Consider the following 24871-nt stretch of genomic DNA (forward strand, 5'->3'; position numbering starts at 1 on the left):
AAGTAAAAAAAATTAAACTGTAAATGTAATGTATAAGATATTTTAAATATATATACTTTTTTTTTCGGCTAAACCTTGGAATATCTAAAATAATTAACAACAAATTAAATATTCAATATTTCAATATCTTTCAAAGTGTTATTAGCACACTTAATACTTTTAAGTGCGACGGAAAAGTATCGCGTTAAAAGTTGAGCTTAAAAGCCAGCAGTATCCATTTATTATAAAATTTATAGAATATTACTTCCATTTTACAGGTTTTTTAATGACAGAAATATCCCAACTCCTAAGTCGTTACGATCATATTACGCAGGTGCTGGTGCTGGCGTTACATCGAACTTCATAACATTTTATACGTAAGATACATTTCCACTGAGAGTTAATCATTTTAAAAGATATTATATGTCAGGTTTATGCTGTAACACTTCGTTCTCCATTTTTAGACTAATCCTGTAGCCAATACCGTGCTTTGCCTCGAAATTTTCGTATTCACATTTAATATTTTTACCTGCACGTACTTACATGTGCTATTGACAGTGCCTATATTTTATTTCAAAAAGACAAAATATCGAGTAAATTTCAATTTATTCAGCAAATTGAATTTTTTTTTTTTAATTTTAAGCAAATAATTGATGAAAATTGATCTGGCTGTCGGTGTATTATTGGTGAAATATTTCTTTAAATTTATGTTTTCATTTCTTCGCTCTGGTGTCAATCAAAACAGAAAGTGAGGTTAGATGTCTTAACATAAGGCTCCTTGTGCCTATAAAGGCAAATAAAAAAAATAATAAATATTATGTTCATAGTATCTAAAATCCATTAAATAACTATCCACAACATAAAATATTTTATAGAAAAAAATCCATTCTCTGGGCGACGAGCTTGATCTACTCGGTTACATCAGTTCATAACTTCGGCCATTACGGCAGTCTGGCATAATCCGTCACTTAAGGACTGATAACGGTTTAATGGATTAATTAAAATATATTATGAAAATAAATGTATTTTAATTATTTGTGTATTTTTATAATGACAATTTTTATTTGTTTTCTTTAGTTTACTTATAATTGATTTTTTTAATGAAAATTTAAAAGGGTGTAATACAAAAGTTTTTATATTGGTGTTTGTTTTACATTAGTTAAAAAAATAAGCTTCACGCTATATCCCGCGTACAGAAGGGTAAACATTCCCACATTCCGCTGCATTTTTCGAGACATCCCGTGTTGAGTGGCGGAATTCAACGCCGGGCTTTTACCTTGCCAGAGGGAAGAAATAAAAATATTAATAACCGTCACATTGTAATGTGTGACTGTAGTCACTCCCTGGTGTCCCTTTTTTACAATATTTATTATACAAATTCATAATAATTTCGCCAAATTATACATTTAATTATTCAAAATCCCAGTCAATAGCTGTAATTAAACAATCATTCCATTACCTTTCTCCAAATCAATTGAATCACCATAATTTCTTCCACAAAACCATTTATATATATTTACTGTAAATCCAAAACCCTAAGTGAGTGAAACACTCCGCCTGTATCGTCGAGGACGGGCACTTTGTTAATATTTGATCACAGCTGTCTCTCCGTACCGGGGAGGTCGTTTGTCCGGGAAGAGAGGGCGAGGATGGACGTCTTGACGTGTTGCCTTGGAAATAAAGGTTATTGGGTCGCGTTCAAAGCTTTTGTTGGATTGATTTGATAAGTAGTGTTTTATATGATAGCTTAAATATTTATTGGTGTAATAAATAGAGAGAGTTCATGTCTTAATGTTAACGTGCGACGTTAAGTTCCGCAAGCCAACATGCAATATCTCGAAAAGACACCTTCCGCTTTCTTTGCTTACTCTGCCGAATGCCGGAGACAGCAAGAAGCTGAAGAAAATGCTATGCGAAATTAAAAATTATTTTTTAATACAAATAGTCCTCTAAAACGAAAATTCAATTCGTAACCATTTTATAGCCGCAGAGTATTAAATCTTTCAATTCCGCTACGACGATATTTAATATTGTTATATTTTTGTCTAATTTGAGGCCGGTCGTGGCGCAGTGGTACTAGGGTGTGATTATAACACAAGTTGTGAGTTCGGTTCCCATTGAAGGAAATAAAATATTTAATATTTTCATTTCTTTGCTCTAATGTCGAGGTAAAAGCGCGGCATTTATTTTCGTCACTCAACACACAATGCCACTAGAATTCGGCGGAGAGTGAGGAATGGAATGTCTTAACACTAGGCTCTCTCTGCTTACCTTTCTACACACGGGAGTCAGCGTAAAGCTGAAAAAAAATAAAAGAAAAAATGTATAATATAGCAATATTTTGGTTGCCACAAACATAAAACATTCTCGTCGATGAAAATATAATCTGAACTAGTGATAAATGCTAAACGTGATAGCGAGTGTACGAAACGAGGTCAGGACGAAAAGGTTATTAGGTCATTAATAATACCATACATTTATTAAAACCAGGCTATTAACAATATTTAGTTAACTTAAATATTTAATAGAGCTTAAATATTATGTTTAATGTCAATTAAATATTAATTGACGGTGAAATTTCAATTTGATGATATGAGAAAGTATAGCTTACTTAACAAAGAAATACATTATTTTTTTCTTTCATAATACATTTTATCATGATGGTAGGACATTGTCACTGTAAACGCGATGTAAGTATTTGGGGTTGGATCTCTGGAACATGGATTATTTTTCTTTTTACTGCCGTGGCAAGAGAAAGCGCAGCGTTGAGTTACGCCACTCTATACGCAATGTCTCGAATTCAGGTGGGAAATGGAAAATGAAGTGTCTTGACATTTGGTTCTCTCTAAGAACCCTTGTATACGAGGAAAAACGTGAAGCTGATTATATGCTTCAAACTAATTTTAAAAAATCCCTCCGTATTTAATATTTACAACATACAAATATAAATTATATATTATATAATGTTAATCTATATATATAAAATAGAAAGGTCACTCACTCATCACGAAATCTCACAAACTACATGTGCTAGGAATCTCAAATTTTGCATAGGAGTTACTTATAGGACGTAGGTGCTCGCTAAGACGGGAATTGGCAATATTCGATTTCTAAGGGGTTGTTTTTGGGGTCGAAAGTTTGTATGAAACTTCGTTACTACAAATGCTAGGAGTCTCAAATTTTGCATAGACGTCACTAGGACGTAGTCATGGAGACAGAAATTAATAATAACATAGTTCACGCGGGTGAAACCGCGAGCGGGCCGCTAGTATTATATATAATGTCTCTATTATAAATACTAGATTAATATCTTAAACTGAATGTATAATAAATGGTCCATAAATGGTCCTCTGAGATTCGGTCAATAGTGTTAAAGTAATTACTCGTCGACCAATTAGAAGATCGATCGTTCCTCGTGGATACCATTTATGGTAATGCTTGTATTATTAAATGATTGTATCACTAATATAAGATGTTCCATTAAAATCAAATCAAATCAGCTTCACGCTGTATCTCGCACACAGCAGGGTAGGCTGAGGGAACCTAGTGTTAAAACACTCCGTTCCCCACTTTCTGCCGATGTCTGGAGGCATTGCGTGTTGAGTGGCAGAACTCAACGCCGCGCTATGCCTCGACACCAGAGCGAAGAAATGGAAATATAAACGTAAATAAATATTTCACTTCCTCAAGTGGGGATCGAACCCACAACTGTCGCGTTACAGTCACACCCTTGTGCCGCTGCGCCACAAAGGCCTCAGATGTTCCATTAAATTACTTAATAATTTATATAACGTATAGATCTATATAATTATATCATTAAATTTAGTTATATCGACTTGTGCTAAGGATTTTGAACACTAAATTATTAATTATATATTTATATACCCAGCTTCATGCTTTCCCTCGACATCAAAGCGTTGAAATAAAAACACAAATTTAAAGAAATATTTCATTTCCTCGAGTGGGGATCGAACCCACTAGTAGTCGCTTTTACAATCACCCACTTGTGTGGCGATTTAAAGATTTTTCCATACAAACTTTCAACCCCTTATTTGCACCCTTAGGGGGTGAATTCTAGAAAACCATGAAACATATGTTCAATTAAATATTTTAAAAAGTCTAAATATCAAATTTTATAAAAATCGGTGGCGATTTAAGAATTTTCCCATACAAACTTTCAACCCCTTATTTGCACCCTTAGGGGGTGAATTCTAGAAAACCATGAAACATGTGTTTAATTATATACGTTTAAGAGTCTGAATTTCAAATTTTATAAAAATTGCTGACGATTTAAAAAAAACCTATACAAACTTTCAACCCCTTATTTGCACCTTTAGTGGGTGAATTCTAGAAAATCATGAAACACGTGTTCAATTAAATACTTTTAAAAATCTAAATTTCAAATTTTATAAAAATCGGTGCCGATTTAAAATTTTTTCCATACAAACTTTGAACCCCTATTTCACCCCTTTAGGGTTAAAATTTTTCAAAATCCCTTCTTAGTGGATGTCCAGATTACGAAAGTAAACTTTTGTCCAAATTTCACGTTTCTACCACCAGCGGTTACGGCTGTGCGTGCGTCTTACCTCAGTCAGTGAGGACAAGTCCTTTTATATATATAGATAAATATATATTATATATTGTGTACAAAAGTCAGTCCTTTGCATTTAATATTAGTAATTTAGAAAATATTATGAATTGACTTAAAATAATATACACTATTACTAATAATACTTATATTATATAACTTTATATAATAATACTAAAAAAATATATATTTTAATTTAACAAACTTTAATAACATCTAAGAATATATATGTATACAAATTTTTCATGAAAACACAATGCGTAACCCGTTCATTTACTTCTGCTCTACTAACATGACTGTTCCATTCCGTTCCAAGGGACATCAAAGTAACCTAGTCCAGTGGAAAATTCGGCGATTCACAGTTTCAATATCGGGTCGCGGCTTCGATGCAGAAAATTAAACTGCTTTTGGTGTAACCCGGCGACTTTGTTAGGGATATCACGCGTAAATTTAGACAGTGATGAAGTTAACTAAAGGGATCTTATCTTATGTTATAGATACTAATAATATTATTTTACATAACATATTTTTAAACTATATTATGTTTTTATATACTCTCTTAAAATAAGTTTTTATACGAAAATTTCCATTATTGTTTGTAATTAAGAGAGTTTTAAGAATTTTCTTTACAATTATTTTCATAGAGAAAATTTTTCATACTAATTATATAACATATGAATGTATCGAGCGCTTTTTTTAACTTTACGCTTTATTATTAGCGACACACCCAGAGAAAAATAAGCGCCAAAATAAAGTAAATAATAGAGTGTTAGATCACTACATAATAAATTTTCATAGATTTTGAATAACGATCCTAAACTCTTTATTATTAGCGAGATAGCCAGAGAAAAATAAGCGCCAAAATAAAGTAAATAATAGAGTGTTAGATCACTACATAATAAATTTTCATAGATTTTGAATAAAAATCCTTAATATATAACATAAAATATTTAGAACGCAATACAATACAGGGTGTGAACATTTCGTAATCATCAAATTCAGAGAAATTCTATACAAATTGATCGCGACATATTTATGGCTCAATAAGGCCGGATCTTGACGGCTGGTGTGGAACTGTCATTTTATTGAACCGTGTATTGGCTGTATATGAGAGTTTAGCTCAGCTGAATCTGTTTACCAGTCAATTTTATTGTATTGTATTGTATTGTATTGTAAATCTCAATTTTGTGTCGAAAATAAAAACTGGAATGTATTTACGTTGTAGTAAATACTAAGTTCTGCCTGTGGCGTTACCCGCATAAGTTATGAAAATAACTAAGCATTTCATATGAATATGACACATGACATACTCTTGGTGTCACCGAGAGTAAAACTCTAGTACATTTTTTTCGCTTTATCCTGCACATAGTATTAAGAGACTCTGTTCACCATTTTTCGCCCTGATTGGAAACATTCTGTGTTAAATAGCGAAACTCAACGCCGCGTTTTTCCTTGACTATGAAAAACACAAGTACATATTGTGTTACAATGGTGTCTACAAAAGAATAGTTGTAGGTTCAAATACCTTGTTTATTTATTTTAACAAACGTTAAGTTTCCTAATTCTGCACACAATTTTTCTAAAATAAGTAGAAAGTTAAAAACCAAGTAATATATTACTGGTCTATCACCAATTACCCCACAAAATGCGGGAAATGCGTGAAAGTAACAAAAATTTGAATATGATAATATATTTGTCACTAATATTTATGAAGTGCGTGAGCTCGCATAATTTCAACATCTTTGTCAGTATTTTAACTCAATTGTCGCCGACGTTTGCCTTTGATACTATGATACATTTAAATTTAAATATTTTAATGCAAATTCGATACTTTATAAGATTGTTTCATTTTTAATTTAAATTTGTTTAAAACGAGACTAAATTTCAGAAAAAGTACGCGCAAAAATTTATTAGCCACTATATTTAAAAATGATTATAAAATTGCTTATATACCTACTTAATGAGGCCTGTCGTGGCGTAGAGGCTGTACTAATGTAACGTAAACACAACAGATTATGGGTTCGATTCCCACTTCGATAAAATATTAAATATTTTCATTTCTTCGCTCTGGTATCTAGACAGCGCGGCGTTAAGTACTACTACTCAACATGCAATGTCTCTAGAATTCGGCGAAAAGTCGGGAGCGGAGTGTCTTACCACTAAGCTCCCTCTGTCTACTTAGCTATATGTAGGATATAGCTTGAAACTGAAAAAAATACATAAACATATATCATCAAAGACATTGACGGGTCAAGATATATCGTAGTTCAGACGCCATTACGAACTTAATAGCTATCTGTGACCCCATACCAAAATGCTATACATAAACAAACTTTAAGGGATTTCAGATCTATTTAACACGTGTTAAGAGCAAAATTTGCTTGAACTTAACAATTAATTGTATGTACGTTCGTGTCATAAACACATGTTGACAGTGGTTTAGAGCTCAACAAAATGGCTGGCGATTTAGAGAATTGATGCGAAATTGTCAAATTAATTTTGGAAAAGTATTTAAATGTTTTTATTTAATTCTTTTTATTGCTTTCTATATTACTAAATTCGGTAGAGATAGTTTGATCCTTAATAAGATTCGCATACTTACATGTGTTGTGGGTACGATTCGGGGACTTATATTGAAATTGAAAACAATTCCTTAGTAAGTCGAAAAAAAGACTTAGGATGCCAGACACTAACAGAAGAAAAACTGAATAAAAAAGCTTACATCGCTATGCTATCGAGATCAATAATATATGTTTTAAAAAGAAACAACAAAAAAACACATTTTTTTCCCCCAAATACAAGTGCTACAGCACAAACTATGCTTATAGCTCAAAGTTTTTTCAGAAAAATCTCTGATAAAGTCCACTATTTAGGTCCTGGTTTTTTCGTGAGGTTAGCTCGTTAATATCATAGTATTTTATTATCACCTAAGCTCCCACGTTTCATGATGATACAATTATTACAACCACCAACAAACGTAGTAATAATGTGTTGACAAATAATGATATGAGGAAAGATTCAAAAAATTTAAAATAATACATTTTATAAATTGTTTTTATTATTTATAAGCTGTCTAGATGCCATCTAAACTGATAATATGAATGATTTATAAATCTAAATGCACTTAATACGGATTCCTTTTGACAGCATACAATTCTTTTTATTTGGATTTACGTCATCCTCGGCACACGGTGCATCTGAAACTTATTTTATTTGTGAATTCGTTAACTGCAAACCTTCAGGTAAATCCTGTATCGAAATTGTATAAAATTTACTGTCAAAAGTCTGTTTGCAAATTCTATATTGAAATGTATGTGATTTTATAAAATTTCCGTATTTTTAGAAAGCACTGTCAGCTAGCTACTCGACGTAGCAATTGCAAGTTTATTTTGTTGGAGCCAGGAACTTCTGCAATAGTGGAAATAGAAGTAATATAATATTGTTATTTTTACAAGCAATTCTATATTACTATTTTAATTCTTTTAAACTGTTATCGGACACTAAAACAAATTACTATAGAAATTGGCAACCCCAAAATAAAATCCCCGTCCTACTGTGAACATCGTTTAATCTTTTAAAACACAGCCTAATTCGTAGCTTTGCATACATACATCAAAGCTTGGATGTGCCACCCTTTCGCCTAAAACCTCACAAATACTCTCTTACATAACAATACAATACTATTGCCACAGCCTCCTTTACAACATAATGTATATAAACTACCCTTCCCAACCACGTGGTTCAATAAAATATGTGCGAGAATCAACGCCATCTAGCGAAGGGTGGCGGAGTTACGTCATGAAAACAGCTGAAATGGTTTGTTTCGAGGTAGAGTTTTCAGTTTCATAAACTATTTCAGATTTACCACTAGATGGCTACACTTTCCATAATATTCTGTTACAATTTTCGATGTTTTACCTTAAGAAAGCCAGTTTTCTCTTCATAGACAATGAATAATCGAGGTTCTCGAGGTTAATATTTTATATAAGAACTATTATACTTAATATTATATCGTGTAATAGACGGGTAGGAAACAATGTGATGCCCTGGTGTTTTTTGAAGTACACTTAAAAAAACGTTTCTTTGTTTCAGCTCTCGGAGCTCGAGCAGCGAGTCCTTGAAGCTGAAGGGAGGGCGGAGGAGGCGGAAGACAAGGTATGTATTTAATTATTTATCAAAGAACAAAAAATATATAACATATATTAAAATATTGTAACTTTATTAATTTTACAACTTAAATATATGTAATTTATTTTTAAAAGTAACAAAACTAATGTAATTTTCAAATTCCATGAAAAAAATAATTAGTATATCAAGTAAGTATATATTCACGCGTCAAGCGAAAAAAGTTTTTAAAAACCTCATCCTGCTCACCCCATTAGGAGTAACGGATGCGACAAATTAATAAAATAAAACTCACAATGACTCATCCGTTTCCAGTATCGTTATAAATCTCGCAATTATTTTCAAAGGCCGGTTTTTATCTGCCTGAAAAGCTATAGAAATACTTCACAAAACATTTAATGCAAGTCAGTAGGGTCGGCAAAAACATTAGACCCTTCGCTCTTGAGAGCTTCAGTGTTTTGTTGGAAAGCTTCGCAAATTAGTTTTGAAATACAATACAGTTTCTGAAATATAATGACATGGGGTTAGAGATGGTTATTGTAAGTGTGAAATTGTTTTTTTTTTGTTGGTGTCTCTGAAAAATAATTATAGGAAAATCAGCTGAAATACTGCGGCGTTGCTTTTATATAAAATAAAATATCCGTAGACGATCGTAGAGATCGTATACGAACCACGGGAGTATATTTTTTTTAGCTTCACGCTGCCCCACAAGTGGATTGGTTAGGCACTTGTCTCACTTCCACACTTTCCAAATTCTGGAGGCTTTGCCTCAACACCAGAGCGAGGAAGTCAAATATATTATTTTTAGTTTTCATATTTATAAATTTAAACACAGGTTGTGGACCTGTCGAGTTTACAGTCAGGTTCTATTGCCCCTAACGCAAAACTAACCTACATGTTTTAATTTATCATATGATTTCTTCAACGTTTGTACTAAAAAAATATGCGCCTTCTATATAACGCTTAAACATGACTTAAAATCAATTGAAAATACCAATAAATATTTAATAAAATTTAACGAAGCGTATTAAGCCTTGAAAGGTCGACTAATTTTACATTTACTACGAATTAACAGCTTACCCTCTTTATAAATGTAAATATATTTTCACTTAATTTACTTCAAAGCGATCCGATGTCAATACAAACGTAACGTTTTAATTAAGGACTCTACAAATTATTTATGCCTCCAAATTACATTAAAGGGACGAATTTCCATCCATTTACATATAATTAGTATAATATAAGCAACGAATTAATTTTATACATTCTTATTACTGTAATAAAATTTATTCAAAAAGTTTATTTAAAAATTAATTGGTATTTATATGATCAGAAAGTCTTAGTAAGAAAATATTTTTTTTGATAACAAATACGAATTGGCCAGAGACCGGCAATTCCTATATTACTAATAACTCTAATGAATCATAACCGGGAATTAGTCAAATGGCTATTTTTAATTATTTTCGATACATTATTAATATAAGTAAGCGGCTCGTCATCAACCCTCGCTTATTTAAATTTCGTGACACTTCAGTGGGGACGCTCCGTTTAGGGGTTATTATGTGATGATGTACGATATGCATAATAAATTATCTATATTATGAATTAAGTCGATATTGTAAGTAAATCTTTCTATATTTTTTTTATTAACATACACATTTTTTTAAAATCAAATGTAGATTTTTTTATTATTTTGATTTAAGCTCACACTTTACTTCGCTAATTATACTCAATAATTGACAAGTATATATTAAGAAAATAATATAGGATAAGATTTTTATTTACTATTTCAATTTATAAATATTTAAATATCATAGGAATATTTGTTTTTGATCATTTGAAATGAAAATGTCCTATTGCTACGTTAGAGAAAAACTAGTATTTAAATATAATCAAATAAAATACATATAAATAATATAATGTTCTATAGAAAGTATTTATCCTTTCTAAATTATGGTTATACCATACTTTAAAAATGTTAAAAGTATAATAATAACGTTCAGCATTTTCAATGCAAGTGTTTTATTTGCGAACTGTACACACAAAGCGCCGATCCTCCGGGATGCTATCGATTTTCCCGATTGCACTATGACTCATTCATATTTGCTATACTCGTACAGATTTATTAGTACAACGTTTTGTTTACACATTGCTCTATGTACAACTCTGTTTAATTTAAAGTTAATCTTAGTATAGGAATAACTTTAATATACACATATATATTTATATTATAATTAAGATAGATGATTTTTAATGTTATACTACGAAATATTATGTAACTTTGAAAACCTAATATGGTAAAGTAGTACTCGTACTAAGTACTTATTCTTTTGTTCTCTTATTTTATTCTATTGATAACTTGACATACTTGTCTTGTTTGTTTAGAAAATACTCGTAACCCAGACCTTTGTTATCTGAAAGAAGCTCTCTACTTCCAGCTTTTTCCTAGAATAGACATAAAACCTAACTGCCTCTCAAACTTCAACGTCTTGACCTAAATACTGGCATAACATAGTGTTTGTGCTTTTATATGTGAATAGAATGCTCTAAAAACCGCTTTCTATTTTGTTAAACTAAGCTATATAAGTAAAATATAGTTTCTGCAATTAAATAACATTCATTTTTAGCATTGAAATAGCATTAGTGAATTTTTAATAACTTTAGCAAAAAATTTCAAAAGTAAAAAAATTTAAAGACTTTATAATGCAAATATAAACTTAAACTATAAATTAGTTAATTTTTTTAAGAAAAAAGAAATTTTGCACAATATAATATGGCAGTCGATCGATCTGTAGAACACTGCTAGCTACATTATGATAAATGATAAAAAAGAATCTTTCTTTCACAGACAGTAGAGTATTAATAATAATAATCATCAACATACTCATATTATAAATATATGAATGTAAGTTTGTTCGTTACGCTTTAACGACAAAACTACTCAGCTAATTGTCATGAAACTTTGCACGTATGTTCTTAGAGGGATTAGAAGGGCATAGGATTTTTTTAACAAAATATATATTTCTAAATACTATTGTCCTTTAGTTATAATATAAAAAGACGTTGCATTTGTGTCTCTTGTATTATTATAATTGATAACAAAAAGATGACATAACGGCTAAAAGATTTCATTTATGCGCAACGTCTTTTTTACTCGAGTATAATCTATGGTTACAATCAATGACGTAACCCTACCCATGTGGCTCTGTGCTTTGTACACAAAAACCAAATATACATATAACTACATACGACTATAACCTGTATTCACGTGAATATAAAACTGAAATCCCTTTCATAGACAATCTCATTTTTTTTATCAAAAGTCTGGCACTGGCAACAATACAGTAGTCACCCTTGTAGGGTCACCATGGTACAAAATCCAATAAACGATTTTTAATATATATTTCAAGTGATGTTTTTTTTATTTAATACTACATATTTAATACATACATATATCAGAGAAAATAAAAACTTGATTTTTTAAAATTATATTTATCAATAAATAAAGACTAGGGCAATATTTTTTCAATTCGGAGAAAGTAAAAAGTTGTGAACATTTTATCGCTATCATTTTATATTGTATGATAATATACTTAAGTTTATATTTATATGTCAAGCCATAATAACGAAATAATTGTGTAACATTAATGGTAACCCTACCAGAAGCACCCTTACGCATGCGCAATGGACCCCAACTTCAAGTTATACGACACCAAGCTCTACACGCAATAACTTCACATCTAAACTGTATATACATAATCCGTGTTATTTTAATGTAAAATAAAATACTCGCCTCCATACATTCCGTCTCATATAAGAATTTATTTAAAATCATCTACAAACAAGTGGTGTGACTGTATATAGAAGTTAAAATCGGATTATAGAATAAATAATCGATAGCTATTAATTATTTGTGTTCAGAGCGTCGCTTGTGCTAAACAAATACGTAAGATATCGGATACAACGAATTTTTATTAGTTTTATAGTTTTATTCGTGACAATCTATTGATATGTCGAAGCCTAACACGTTGAAGGCGCACAGATTGAGTGCAGAATTCGCTGAGAAACGAGGACATGCCATGAAGAAAACGGATCCTAATTCATAGCAGTCACCTGTAAGTGGATTTTCCTTTATGTTTTTAGTCTACATTGTCTTAAAAAAGAAATGCAATATATTAGTTAATGTCATACTTATTTTTGTATATAAATAAAACTTAGTATATTTTATAGAATTTGGGATATTGTTGTTGCAAGAAATTGAATAAAACATATTAGTGTTTTCCTAAAAAAGAATTTAAGTTAGAAAATTTCAATTGTGTTATATAATTCGGTACAAAATATAAACTATTAAATATCTAACGGTTAATTCGTCAAATTATGCATGATTTTAGTTAAAGCTCTACCACTTGGTATGGCATGTCTGTATATAAAAATATTCAGGTTTATATTTACAATATTGTCTCTAAAATTTTTCATACGATTATGGTCAGTATTTACTAATACCACTGTCATTTGGATGTCTATACTACCATTTTTGCACAAAGTACATTTACATTTTTGTTCTTTATACTACTGTTTCTCCTGTACTATTTATATTATTTTTAAAATTACTTTGCGAAATTAAACAGGCTTACATTTATTGGCTATTTTCATTTACTAAACTGTAAATTTACTTTATTTATGGCATAAGAAAGAAGTATCATCTAAACGTATAATTATTAACATTTCCAAGTTTTAAATGTTTTTTCAAATATGTATATTGTTTGTTTTGGACTATGCAATTAAAATATATTGCTATAAATTGCCATCACCCAAATTGAATTACAATAAAATCAACATTTTGTATATTTTATTAAATTAATACTAAAAACCTTATTTAAGGCGGATAAAAAATGTGACATATCTAAGATGCTGTGTCATTAAAAAAAAACAATAGTTTTAATTCATAATACGGTAGTAAGCACATGCGATCCAACAATATGGCGGCGCGGCGCCAGCTGTCCGCATGCGTACTACGTTCCCGCCATGTTTGACGTAACGTAACCCAACAATGGTGATTGAGTAGTGTAAATGAACTGCTTGACATGGTAAAAATTATGTATATGTATAGTTTAAAGTGAATTTTTATAATTGCACAGCGTCGTGTTTGTATACTAAACGTTTAATGTTATGGAAAGTTTCACAGAATCGTGATTCGTGAAGATTTCGTGATTTACAAACAGAAAAACGATATTATCTTGTTAAAATAGGCTGTAAAAATGTATATATTATTGTTTTAAAATATTTAAAACAATAATATGCTTAAATATTTTACTACAATATTTATCGTCGTTAGAAGCAGGAGAGTAGTGACAAGTTTCGAATAAATGCATACATTTACACATATTATAACTTAAGGAGAAAACACATCGTACAGAGAAAACAAAACTTATGTTCAAAATAAAAATATATTAAATTATTAATACTAATACAACAGTTAATAATCTCAGTAACATATTATAAACGATACGATATAATCCAGTAAAGGATGTAAGAAAGCGATCGTTCAACACAATATTTACAAGAGTTTATATTTGGTACGTTGAATCGATGTCTACAGTGACTCACGGTGCAACAACCCGCCTTGACAGCTAGACAGACAGCGGTCGGTGGCTGGATTAAGGCATGTGATACACATAATGGAAACTCTTCTTAGTTTACCTGGAAGAAAGAAGTTAATAGTTTGCTTTTTCAGTGTTTTTTCTTATAGAAATAAACTCTATTTCTTTCTTCTCTGACAGTCGATACGTATATTATTGTATATTTTGTATTTATTGTTTCTATATACAGGTAGTAGAAGAATATGCTGTCTTTTAATTTACAGATAATATATAGTGATTATATCGCTATCACTAAGTTATATATAGCATCATATTTTTTTGCGAGTTGGTACGTGTATATCAACCATTTTTTTGTCTATTTACAAATCTATATATATTTTAATATTGTTCTATAGATTATTAATTACTATATACTACATCAGTGACAAATTATAGCTTTACTTGGCAAACAGAATTGTGTCATACAAAACTCAACGCAAATTTAAGATCATGATTGTGAAATTCACACGTTTCAAAGTAGTTAGTAAAGTACTAAAAGAATTATATTTTAGATATTTTCGTTTCTTTTACTGGGGAAAATTAAGCTTACTCTTAGGTACCAAATAGAAAAAAAAACAGCAGAAAGTGGAGAATTGAATATGATACTAGAGTTTTTGCTGTTTACGATTGATTCAAAAAGCTCGCATATTAATTTCAATCAATTTCAATATAGTTTAATTAAATCTGTAGGTATATTCTATATACAACGTTAACGCGTAAAATCAGAGCAACAAATTTTAAACAACTTTTCAGCATATCTATAGTCCCCGACGGAGCCGTTAAGGTAACGAGTAAAGTTCACAAGTTAGAAATAAACTTGTCGTAAGTCCAATTAGCGTATACAATTATAAAAGATTTAACTTTGTTGAAAATGAAAGTCAGACATTTGTTGATTTTACGATTCCTCTTATTAGCGTGCTCAATAATTAAATCAAAATCAAATCAGCTTTGGTAGACGGAGAGAACTTAGTGTTAACACACTCCATTCTCCACTTTCTGCCAAATTCTGAAGGCATTGCTTGTTGAGTGGCGAAACTGAACACCGCGCTTTGCCTCTATACGATAGGTATACTTCCTAACTACTCTACGAGGACTATTCTGCTCAAATTATTACGATAAAGCTTAATAAAATACTTGGTCATCCATTTAACTTATATCGCGTGAAGGCTTTTATTGTCACGCGAGCTCTTGACACTTTCATGTTTGTACATTACGGTTATATAATACGGTATTAATGTGCGAACATTTGTATTTTAATTAATCAATTAAAATCGACACGAATTGTTAAAAAGATACAAAGAATAATAATAGATTCAAACGCTTATAAAAATGTTTTGATATTACACATACAAAAAATTACCCAGATTGTAATTTATTTAACGTAATTTTTTATCTTCAAATAGATTCTATATGTATAATATAGGAAGAGAACAGAATTTAGTGAAATGTTACTCCGTCCATAATTTTGGTGAAAATGAAATATTGTAATGTTCTGAACGAGATCGGGGTAACTTTTAAATTATATTTCAAGATATTTCTCCAAATGAGAATCAAACCCACAATCATTAGTTAGATAAAACAAAACTACGCCTATATGGCTCTTTTGAATATACATAAACTCGTATTTTTTTAATTAATCACTTCCTCACGTTCTATATCACTATTCTTTTGGCTTCCATTCATATTTTATCGTTGCCAACGCTTTAAAGCCTTTTAACTAACGCTGCTATCGTGAACAGAGTCGTTACCGTACACTGTTGCATTTTACGTTTTTTCTACTACAGTTTTTACTACTTTTTACAGCGACACTACGACCTATATTCTGTACAAAAAAATATCAGGTAAGGCACATATCACACGTAATGAGGACGCCATTTTATTTAATGTAGATTTATTTTTTAAAGGTTCTATTAAGATATTTTAGGATTGTTTTTATAAAAATGAGGCAGGTCGTGGTGCAAAGTGTGACCATAATCGCGATTGATTGTGGGTTCGATCCCCACTCGTGGAAATGAAATATTTATTGAAGTTTATGTTTCTATTTCTTTGCATGGTGGTTGGTGTCAAGGCGCGGCGTTGATTTCCACCACTCAACACGCAATGCCTCCAGAATTCAGCGAAAAATGTCCTAACACAAGGTTCTCTTTGCCTTCTGTGATTTGTGCGGGATACAGTGTGAAACTAAAAAAACACTTATTTTTAAAATCATATAAAGAAACATTTACTAACAACAAGGCAAAGGTCCAAAAACAATTTAGCAAATGATTAAACCATACATTATTCATTAGCCTGCATAGTGCATAGTGCATAGTATGACGCATTGCGCATTTACATAGATCCTATAGAATATAGACTGACACACACACACACACACACACACAGGACGCAGCTGGCGAGAAATAAAATTTTAATAAAACACCCATTGTATTGAGAATCCGTCTTTTATATCCCATTTGTAAGCGCTTAATGTCCTTCGGTCGTTCGCAAGTGTTTCTCGCGACGATTCTACAGTTGCACTTTCCCGCAATGCAAGATTGAAAAGTTTTAAAGTAGGTGGTGCGAGCGAAAGAATTGCATTAGATGTTGAATAAGAATCTACGACAGTTTGCGTCATTAGAATATTTTTTTTACAGGCATTGTTGTTTTTAAAATACAACCTGAGATAATAAAAACATGGGTAGATTATACTTACCCATATTGTAATTAACTTCAATAATCAAAGGAAACTCTTAGTATGAGGCCAATCGTGGCGCAAGGGCACGTGTGACTAAATTGTGTCAAGCTGTGGGTTCGATTCCCACTCAAGGACATGAAATATTTAATACTTTCATTTCTTCGCTCCGGCAAATTGAGGCAAATCAAGGCGTTGGGTTCCATCACTGAATAAATATTATCTCCAGAAATTAGCAGAAAGTCGGGAGAGGAGTGTCTCGTGAGGGAGCAGAGGCTCTCCCTGTCTTCCCTGCTACATACGGGATACAGCGTGAAAAAATCTCTTAATCTCTTATTATCTTAGCCATCAATCTTAAATCAGAAATAAAATTCAAATTGACTGTCCGTACTAAAATACTTTCACTTATTCACACCCTTCCTGGAACGTGCCTGTAATGTTCCACAGTTGATTATTAATATTTCCTCATTGAATTCATCAAGTCGACTTGGAGATTCCTCGCAGGAAATCACGTCCAAAATTGTCACAGGAAACGTTGCCGTCTCCCGCAATATTAACAACTTATCTATATTCTTTGAGCGTCTGTCTGTCCGTCACGAACTTAATTACTAGTAAATTTGTCACGATCCTATCTTAAATAGTTATTTTTGAAAGAGCGAATTTGTTTTTTTTTGTTGTTTTTATTTTTCGCTAATGTTTGTAATTTATTTACACAGTGGAAGTTAGGTATAGAAAACTCAGTCACAAATTGTTTTTTCTCTACTTTTTAAGTTTACTGTAAGTTGGGTTAACAAATTATAACATAATTTATACATAATGTTATATTATATATATATATTCCTCTTTGACTTGGCATCCAGGCGTGGACATCGACCAGAACGTCTGTTAAAAAGAGAGAAATACAAAGCATAACTCTTCAATTCTAAGAATTAAATGACAAATTACTCAAAAAAATAAAAAAACTATAAAAAACAAACAATTTTATTTCTTTTTGCTAGTGTGATAATTCTATCCTTGTTAATATATCCATATCCATTTAATCCATAATAAACATTTTTCTGTTTAAAAAAAAACAGTACAGTATAAATAATAACGGTACATCGCAACAAAAACAACAATTCTTGCTAAGCCACTATAGAGCCATGAAAGAACTATTAAGCTTACTTGGTCAGTATTAACAACAATTGACACACCTAACCTTTCCATGCTGACACCAAAACAACAAATCTTAGACGACAATAATAACTCTTTTTCATTTTCTTTGACTACTTTATTGTACTAGTAATAAGGCTTAATTTTTCAAAGCATTATTTTGAAGCAGTAGTTCAGAACTTAAATGAATATGCGAGCGTATAGATATGTTTTATGTTTGGACACGCGCCAGACCGTGGCTCCGGCGATAAGTCGTTTTTCCCTTTTTTGAATTAGAATAGTGTACTGTAAAATTGCTACTATCTGAACTCGTGTAGACAAGACTCTATGTGTTCCTTAACTTTATGTTTCATTTTATTTTTATGTTTAGCATAGTCCTATTATGCTTAGTTTAGTTATGAAAATTGTACATGTAATAAAAATAATATATGTAAATAAATATGGATGTTGAAGTAAGTAAATTCATCATCATGATTAATTTTATCAAATGCCATTCTATTCATCTATTATATACTTATAATAAAATAGTATGAAATTGGTGTCCGTATATGGAAAACAAATAAGAAAAACGTTATTGATCAATAAGAGAACCCAAACCAACGATTTTTAGATTTTCTGTCTGTTTGTCTGTAGGTCTGCACGCTAATCTCAGAAATAGCTTAATCCTGCTACTTGCGGGATACAGCGTGAAGCTAAAAAATATCTTAATGTATTATTAAACTATATATACTATTAAGCTTTAGGTTAATCACTAGAGACACTTCTGTACGTGCATCGCTCTACAAACGCTAGACCATCGGGATTAGTGAAGGAATCAATGCTTTAACGACTGCCACTCCAATTTGCTAGAAACGTGTGCTGTCGTTTTTATTGCTCTGCCTTTTGTGTTGGATGACTCACTTTTGACGGGTTTTCGAAATGTAAAAACCTTTAAATGCCTTTTACTGACGATTATTCATGGAAATCGTTTGTTTTTATATCGAAAATATATTGGAAATTAGATTTTTTTTATACTTTTTGGAAATTACAATGATTCACTACAATTTTTTCTTCATTAGAAAATCTTTTGTAAATCTAAAAGAAAATTGAATAAGGTGCTCTATTTAGTAAAAAAAATATATTTATTTATTTATTTACACTTTATTGTGCAAAATTACACATTAAGAAGAAAAAGAAGAGTATAAAAACGACAAAAATATATGTCTATGTATGTATGTAGTATGGTATAATTCTCATTCAGTATATTTAACCGTGCGCTAAAACATTTAAAACAAGGGAGTAAGTGTCTCTACATTTACTGGTCTCTACTCTCGTAGCACTTAAAAATTGCAAACTTCGCAATTTTCAAGTTTGTTCTAAACATTGCGAAGGCATAATGGATTTATACTTTTATATTGTTATATGTAATCTCAAGTAATAAGTATGAAAAATATTATAATGAGAATAAAATATATTTTTATAATTGAATCTTTTATACAAAACGAGAAGATAGAAAGAGAGAAGAGAAAGATAATAACGAGATCTTTGTTTATTTATTATTAGCAAAACTGCCCTGGGTATTTAGATAGACTTAATATAAAGTATTTAAACATACTAATATATCCATATGTCGACACTTTTAACATCAACAACTATTATTGCTTTGAAAGTAACTTTTTTAAGAGTTATTTTGTTAAAAAAGTTATTCTCTAAAATGTAAATGTTTACGTTTAAACCTCTTCATATGAAAGCTATATCGGAATATAGCATCGTTATGAAGAAACATTATCTGGTTACATCATGAAACAAAATAATCTTCCTAATATAGAGATGCTCAGAACAATGTCTATTTTTACCATGTTAGAACAATGATTAAGTACTGTGAGTAACTAAATTGTTACTTAATTTACTTGTTTTTTTTTTAAATATGTCACATATGTCACTTGTTTTTTTTTTTAAATATGTCAAATTTTGCATGTAGCTTTACTGGAAGATATTTTCGTTTGTAATGTGTAGTAAAATTCTTAGGATTATAAAAGAATGTCTCTGACTCTGGACGTGGCCCAGTGGTATAGCATCCCACACGCGCCGGTTGTGGGTGCGATTCCCAGTCGGTGGAATGTATTATTTTCGAGTGCGGCGTTGAGTTCCGCCACTTTTCTTAACACTACTTTTCCTCTGCATACCCTGCTATATACCTAGCAATTTTTTATTACACTGTTTTTAGAAATAGCAATATTTTTTCAAATAAATTGTATTGTGTCAATGATTGTAAATTCAATAATAAAGCCAAAATATATCCATATACTTATAAATTACCCAATTTTAGAATAAATAAACAAATCAACTACTAGTACACAAATCGGCTCTCGGAAGCTTTCACTCTGGGATTATATCCATAGTTGGAAACGATGATAGATTTACAATGAACTAGTTAATAAAACAACTTGTAAGCAAGTAGGCTCATAATATATGTACTTTCTTTATTATAATATATTTTTGGAAAACCGTTTTAGTGAGTATTGTAGGTTCGATTCCCACTCGGGGGCATAAATTATTAATTTTCTCGCTCTGGTAACAAGGTAAAGTGCGTCGCTTAGTTCCATCAACTCCGAACATTCCTCGAGATTTCGTCGGAAAATGGGGAACGGTGTTAACACTAGGTTCCTTCTGCCTATCCTGCTGTATGCGGGACCCAACGCGAAGGTGAAAAAGAATTTTTTTCACATGGTTATACAGTAAAAATATGATCAATAAAATCTATTTCATTATAACAAAGCACTGGCTGGACTGTTTGAAGTCAATAGTATTGTTTAGAGACGATAGCAATTTAAACGTTTTCACGTTGAAATCCTCTAAGTCGAACGTTCAGAATGGAATTTCATTTTTATTCCATATTTATTTAAGAATAATATTTTTTAACACTTTCATTTAATACCTTGAAATGCTGATGCTGACGAGATATGATATGGGAGACACTAAGTAATTTATTATTTATTTAAAAAATAATATTAGCTCATTTATGCATTTAACAAGTAAATGTGCTTTTAAAAACTAAGACTAAAGAAGTCCAGTAGGGTTGTGTCTGATATCGGCAATCGCGAAAGGAATATTATTTCTTAATATTTTCATTTCTTCGCTCTGGCACTAAGGCCAAAGCCTGGCCTGGTTCGCCCCTTAACACGTAATGCCTCGATAAATTAGGCTGAAGGTGAGAAACGGAGTGTTTAAACACTAAATTCCCTCTGCCTATTCTGCTGTATAGCGTGAAGCTGATATTTTTTATCTACTAAAAACAGTTTAAACTTAATACTGACTTAGTATACGTAAAGTAAAATTCTAGAGCATAGGCGCCACGTCGGCGCCGGAAATGGGTGGGGAAGGTGGGTGAAACGCCTTGGAAATATCTTGTATGACGAAGCATTCAGTATAATAATAATATTTGAACTGCTATCGTCAATCTGCCTAATGCGGCCACGTTATAAATCGTATAGATTTAAAATAATATTTATACAACTCATTTGTTAGATTTAGCTACCTTTTTTAAAAACGTTATTACAATAGCTAAGAGTCAATATAAAGTTTAAATAAACATTAAAAAAATCTGCGAAACGATAACTTTCATTTAGCTTACTTATATAACTTTATTAATATTATAGATGTTATGAGATAGATCAAGCTAAATAAAAACATCATTAATATCTATATTTATATATTTTATTTCTACAATTAATTGATTGTGGTTTCTAATAGCAATAATAATAGCAAAATTCTTTAAGCATTTATGATCGAAATAGAAATATTCCGTGCATTATTCGCCGCCGTTTGAAAGTCGGTATGCGGACATTGACAAACATTTAATCAAACCTTAATTAAATTCCGTTGTTATATATTATTAAAAGCCAGTCATGGTGTAGCATAAGTGGCATAAGTCTCATAGGATTAAAAAGCGACAGGGTGGCTTCGATTCCCAGTCGAGGTAATGAAACATTTAATAATTTCTTTTCTGCAAACCGCGGCGTTAAGATCTGCTACTCAACAATGCCTTCAGAATTCTGCGAAGAGTAAGTAAAAAATAATTACAATCAAACAGAGTACAGAGTACATACAAATTAATTATCGAATTTTATGTTTTGCAGAATTTTGTAACAAAAAACGATTGACATGTGAACGACTTTGTATTGATTAATTAATATAATGTAAGCTTTAAGAAATAATTTTATACTTCCACAGTCTTTCCCTAAATTGATAACTTCCATCCATCAACCTTTTAAGGTCCACTGCTGGACATAGGCCTCCCCCAATGCTCGCCACTCCGTCCGGTCCTGCGCCCTTTGAATCCATCGAATTGATAACTTACTAAAAAGAAATTACTTTTGAAAAAGTTTTTAAGTGTATTATTTCCTTATATAGAAACATGTTATACATTGTTAATATCACTACATTTTAATGTTTAGGGGTCGCGAAAAACATACATCCTAGTAATGGACAAATATTTGACCGCATTTACTTACTTTCACGAACAGGAGAAATTCTCCGCAATTAGTTCTTATTTTTCAATACGTAAAGTCTAAATTAGCTTATTAATTTTTATAAATAACAATATAGCACCCCTAAGTAAGTCAGTGAGGCAAAAGTAGGGTCTCGGACCCCTTGTAAAGTAGGATCGATATTTAGCCCTATATATGTAATCAGATAAGAAAACTTATAAGGGATGCCATAGATATTTGGAATGAGTCCAGTGGCAAGCGTTGACCTTGAAGCTTTTATTGCTTAACTTGGCTTATATGTTGATGGATAGATTCGAGTTTGTCTGGCATCGTGCCTTTTTATAGTTATTTGGTGAATTAATTTGTTATGTTAGAAAAACTTCTGATCGTGCTTATATCACACAGAAAAGAATGACAAGGTTACTAATAAAATATTTAATGTTATGAGTAAAAGCTTACTGAGCTTCTGAAAAATTCTTATTAACCAACAAGCAATTTTAATAAAGTTTTCCTAAATAAAACAAAACGAAATAGATTTTGTAAATAAAAAGTTTTCTTTTTAATTATAAGTTACGTTGATTTTTTTATAAGTAATAATTGTTGAACGTACATATATTCAACGACTCGAAATGATTTTTAAGTTTCCCATAACGAAATCGAACCTACCGAAGACCTAGGATAATTTAACTTTACAAAGCAACAAATTTATAAGAAATATAGAGCCCAAAAGAGAAGCTTACCAAAATTAATACAGTAAAAGCTTCACAAACGTTTACCTCCTTAATCATCTCTTATCTTCGTTTCACAAGACTACAGCAAAAGTAAAATTGAAGAGCTAAAACTTCAATTCCCCTTTTACTCTTGGAACTCCTGATTTTGGCAAACTTGGCTGTGTCTAGTGTCTGGAAGTTTTCCAGATGCGTCATACTTGGTTTTACTTTTATAATGTACTCGTAAGTGTGGGCTTACTGTTACTGTTTTAGGTGATTTTTAGTCTGTAATGTTTATTTTTTATTTCAAATCTGTACAATTTTTAACTCTTTAAAACTCTGCGTATTTTTAATACACTCTATAATCTAATGAAATCTAATATATTTTTAAGAAATGTGTCATATCGATGACGAGATGCAGGCACAGTACTTTTCTTTTTTAAATAATATAATTGTCTCCACTTTTTAATGTATAATGTTGGCATTTTCTTAAACACTTAAAGATATATTAAAGTTACCATTTTTATTGATTACCAACAATTCAAAAGAGATGCTATGAATAAAATAAATTAATTCTATCCTCAACATGCGATCTGTTTCTTATATAACACTGCCCTTTTAATTTACTTATTATAAAAGTATAATAACTCGCGTCCACTATAGCAAAGTATAAAAAAGATTTTATCTTTTGTCTCCACAATAGAAAGTAACGAAGTAGATTTAAATCATGTTTAGAATGCGTCGCGTCGTACCGCAATAAAACTGCATTTTATGTATTCTTACCAAAACTTTATTATGCTTCCTTGAGATTTATTAGTCTGTTCGTCTGCTTTCTATACTCTTTTATTCAAAAATTAGATTAGGTTTGGTAAAATTGTACTATGGTATATATCTTACAGTAAAACTGTATAATGAGAGAAATACTAATTTCGATTTAAAAATTTTGAATGAGAATCGAACCTACAATCTGTCGCGCTTATACTCGGACGCTCGTGCTCCCGTAAAAGCCACGACTAGGTTTAAATTTAGCAATAGTTTACATTTGTTATTTTATTTTGAAATGAAGGGAAATCATGTTTTACTTATTAAATTAATTCATAAGTTTTAATACTACATTACGGTTACGGTACTAAAAGACATGGAAAATAAATGAAATTTTCTCCGAGCGTACCGCATACGAACAAAATTTACATACTAAACAAGCGTAACTAGGAATGTCAAAAGCGTTTTCGACCAAACATGTCCTATGAATATTTATGGGAATAATTTTTGTTTCTTTTTTTCTAGGTATTATATGAGCTATTGTTTGGAATATAAAAATGTTTAAAACAATATAGAAATCTATTTTTTCTGAATTTTATTTTTTTTATAAAAAAAAGATAGTGTATATCATATTATTAATATTAGAATGGTGATCATTAAAATACATAAAGGGGAATTCCTCTAACCAACTTTACGACACTAACAAATGTGACAATTGCTACTAAAAGCTTCCCTATTATTTTAATGTATTAAATACAAGAGACTCAAACGCGGTT

At 30.9% G+C, this 24871-nt stretch overlaps 1 protein-coding gene across 16 annotated transcripts in view; it reads left to right on the forward strand.

The window, feature by feature from the left end:
• LOC146530999 (uncharacterized protein CG43867) overlaps positions 1-24871 on the forward strand; it is a 267484-nt gene that overhangs the window by 214413 nt on the left and 28200 nt on the right. For 13 of the 16 annotated variants that reach the window (XM_085199749.1, XM_085199759.1, XM_085199753.1 and 10 more), the window contains one exon: positions 8660-8722. In XM_085199749.1, the coding sequence (XP_085055875.1) occupies positions 8660-8722 (63 nt within the window). Of the gene's footprint in view, positions 1-8659; positions 8723-12409; positions 12808-24871 lie in introns of those variants that run through there. The other 3 variants (XM_085199763.1, XM_085199766.1, XM_085199768.1) reach the window with 1 other exon arrangement.

Source organism: Heliconius melpomene, chromosome 16 (genome assembly GCF_056956725.1).
Source record: "Heliconius melpomene rosina isolate 202511_hmr_F chromosome 16, ASM5695672v1, whole genome shotgun sequence".
NCBI lineage: Eukaryota > Metazoa > Arthropoda > Insecta > Lepidoptera > Nymphalidae > Heliconius > Heliconius melpomene.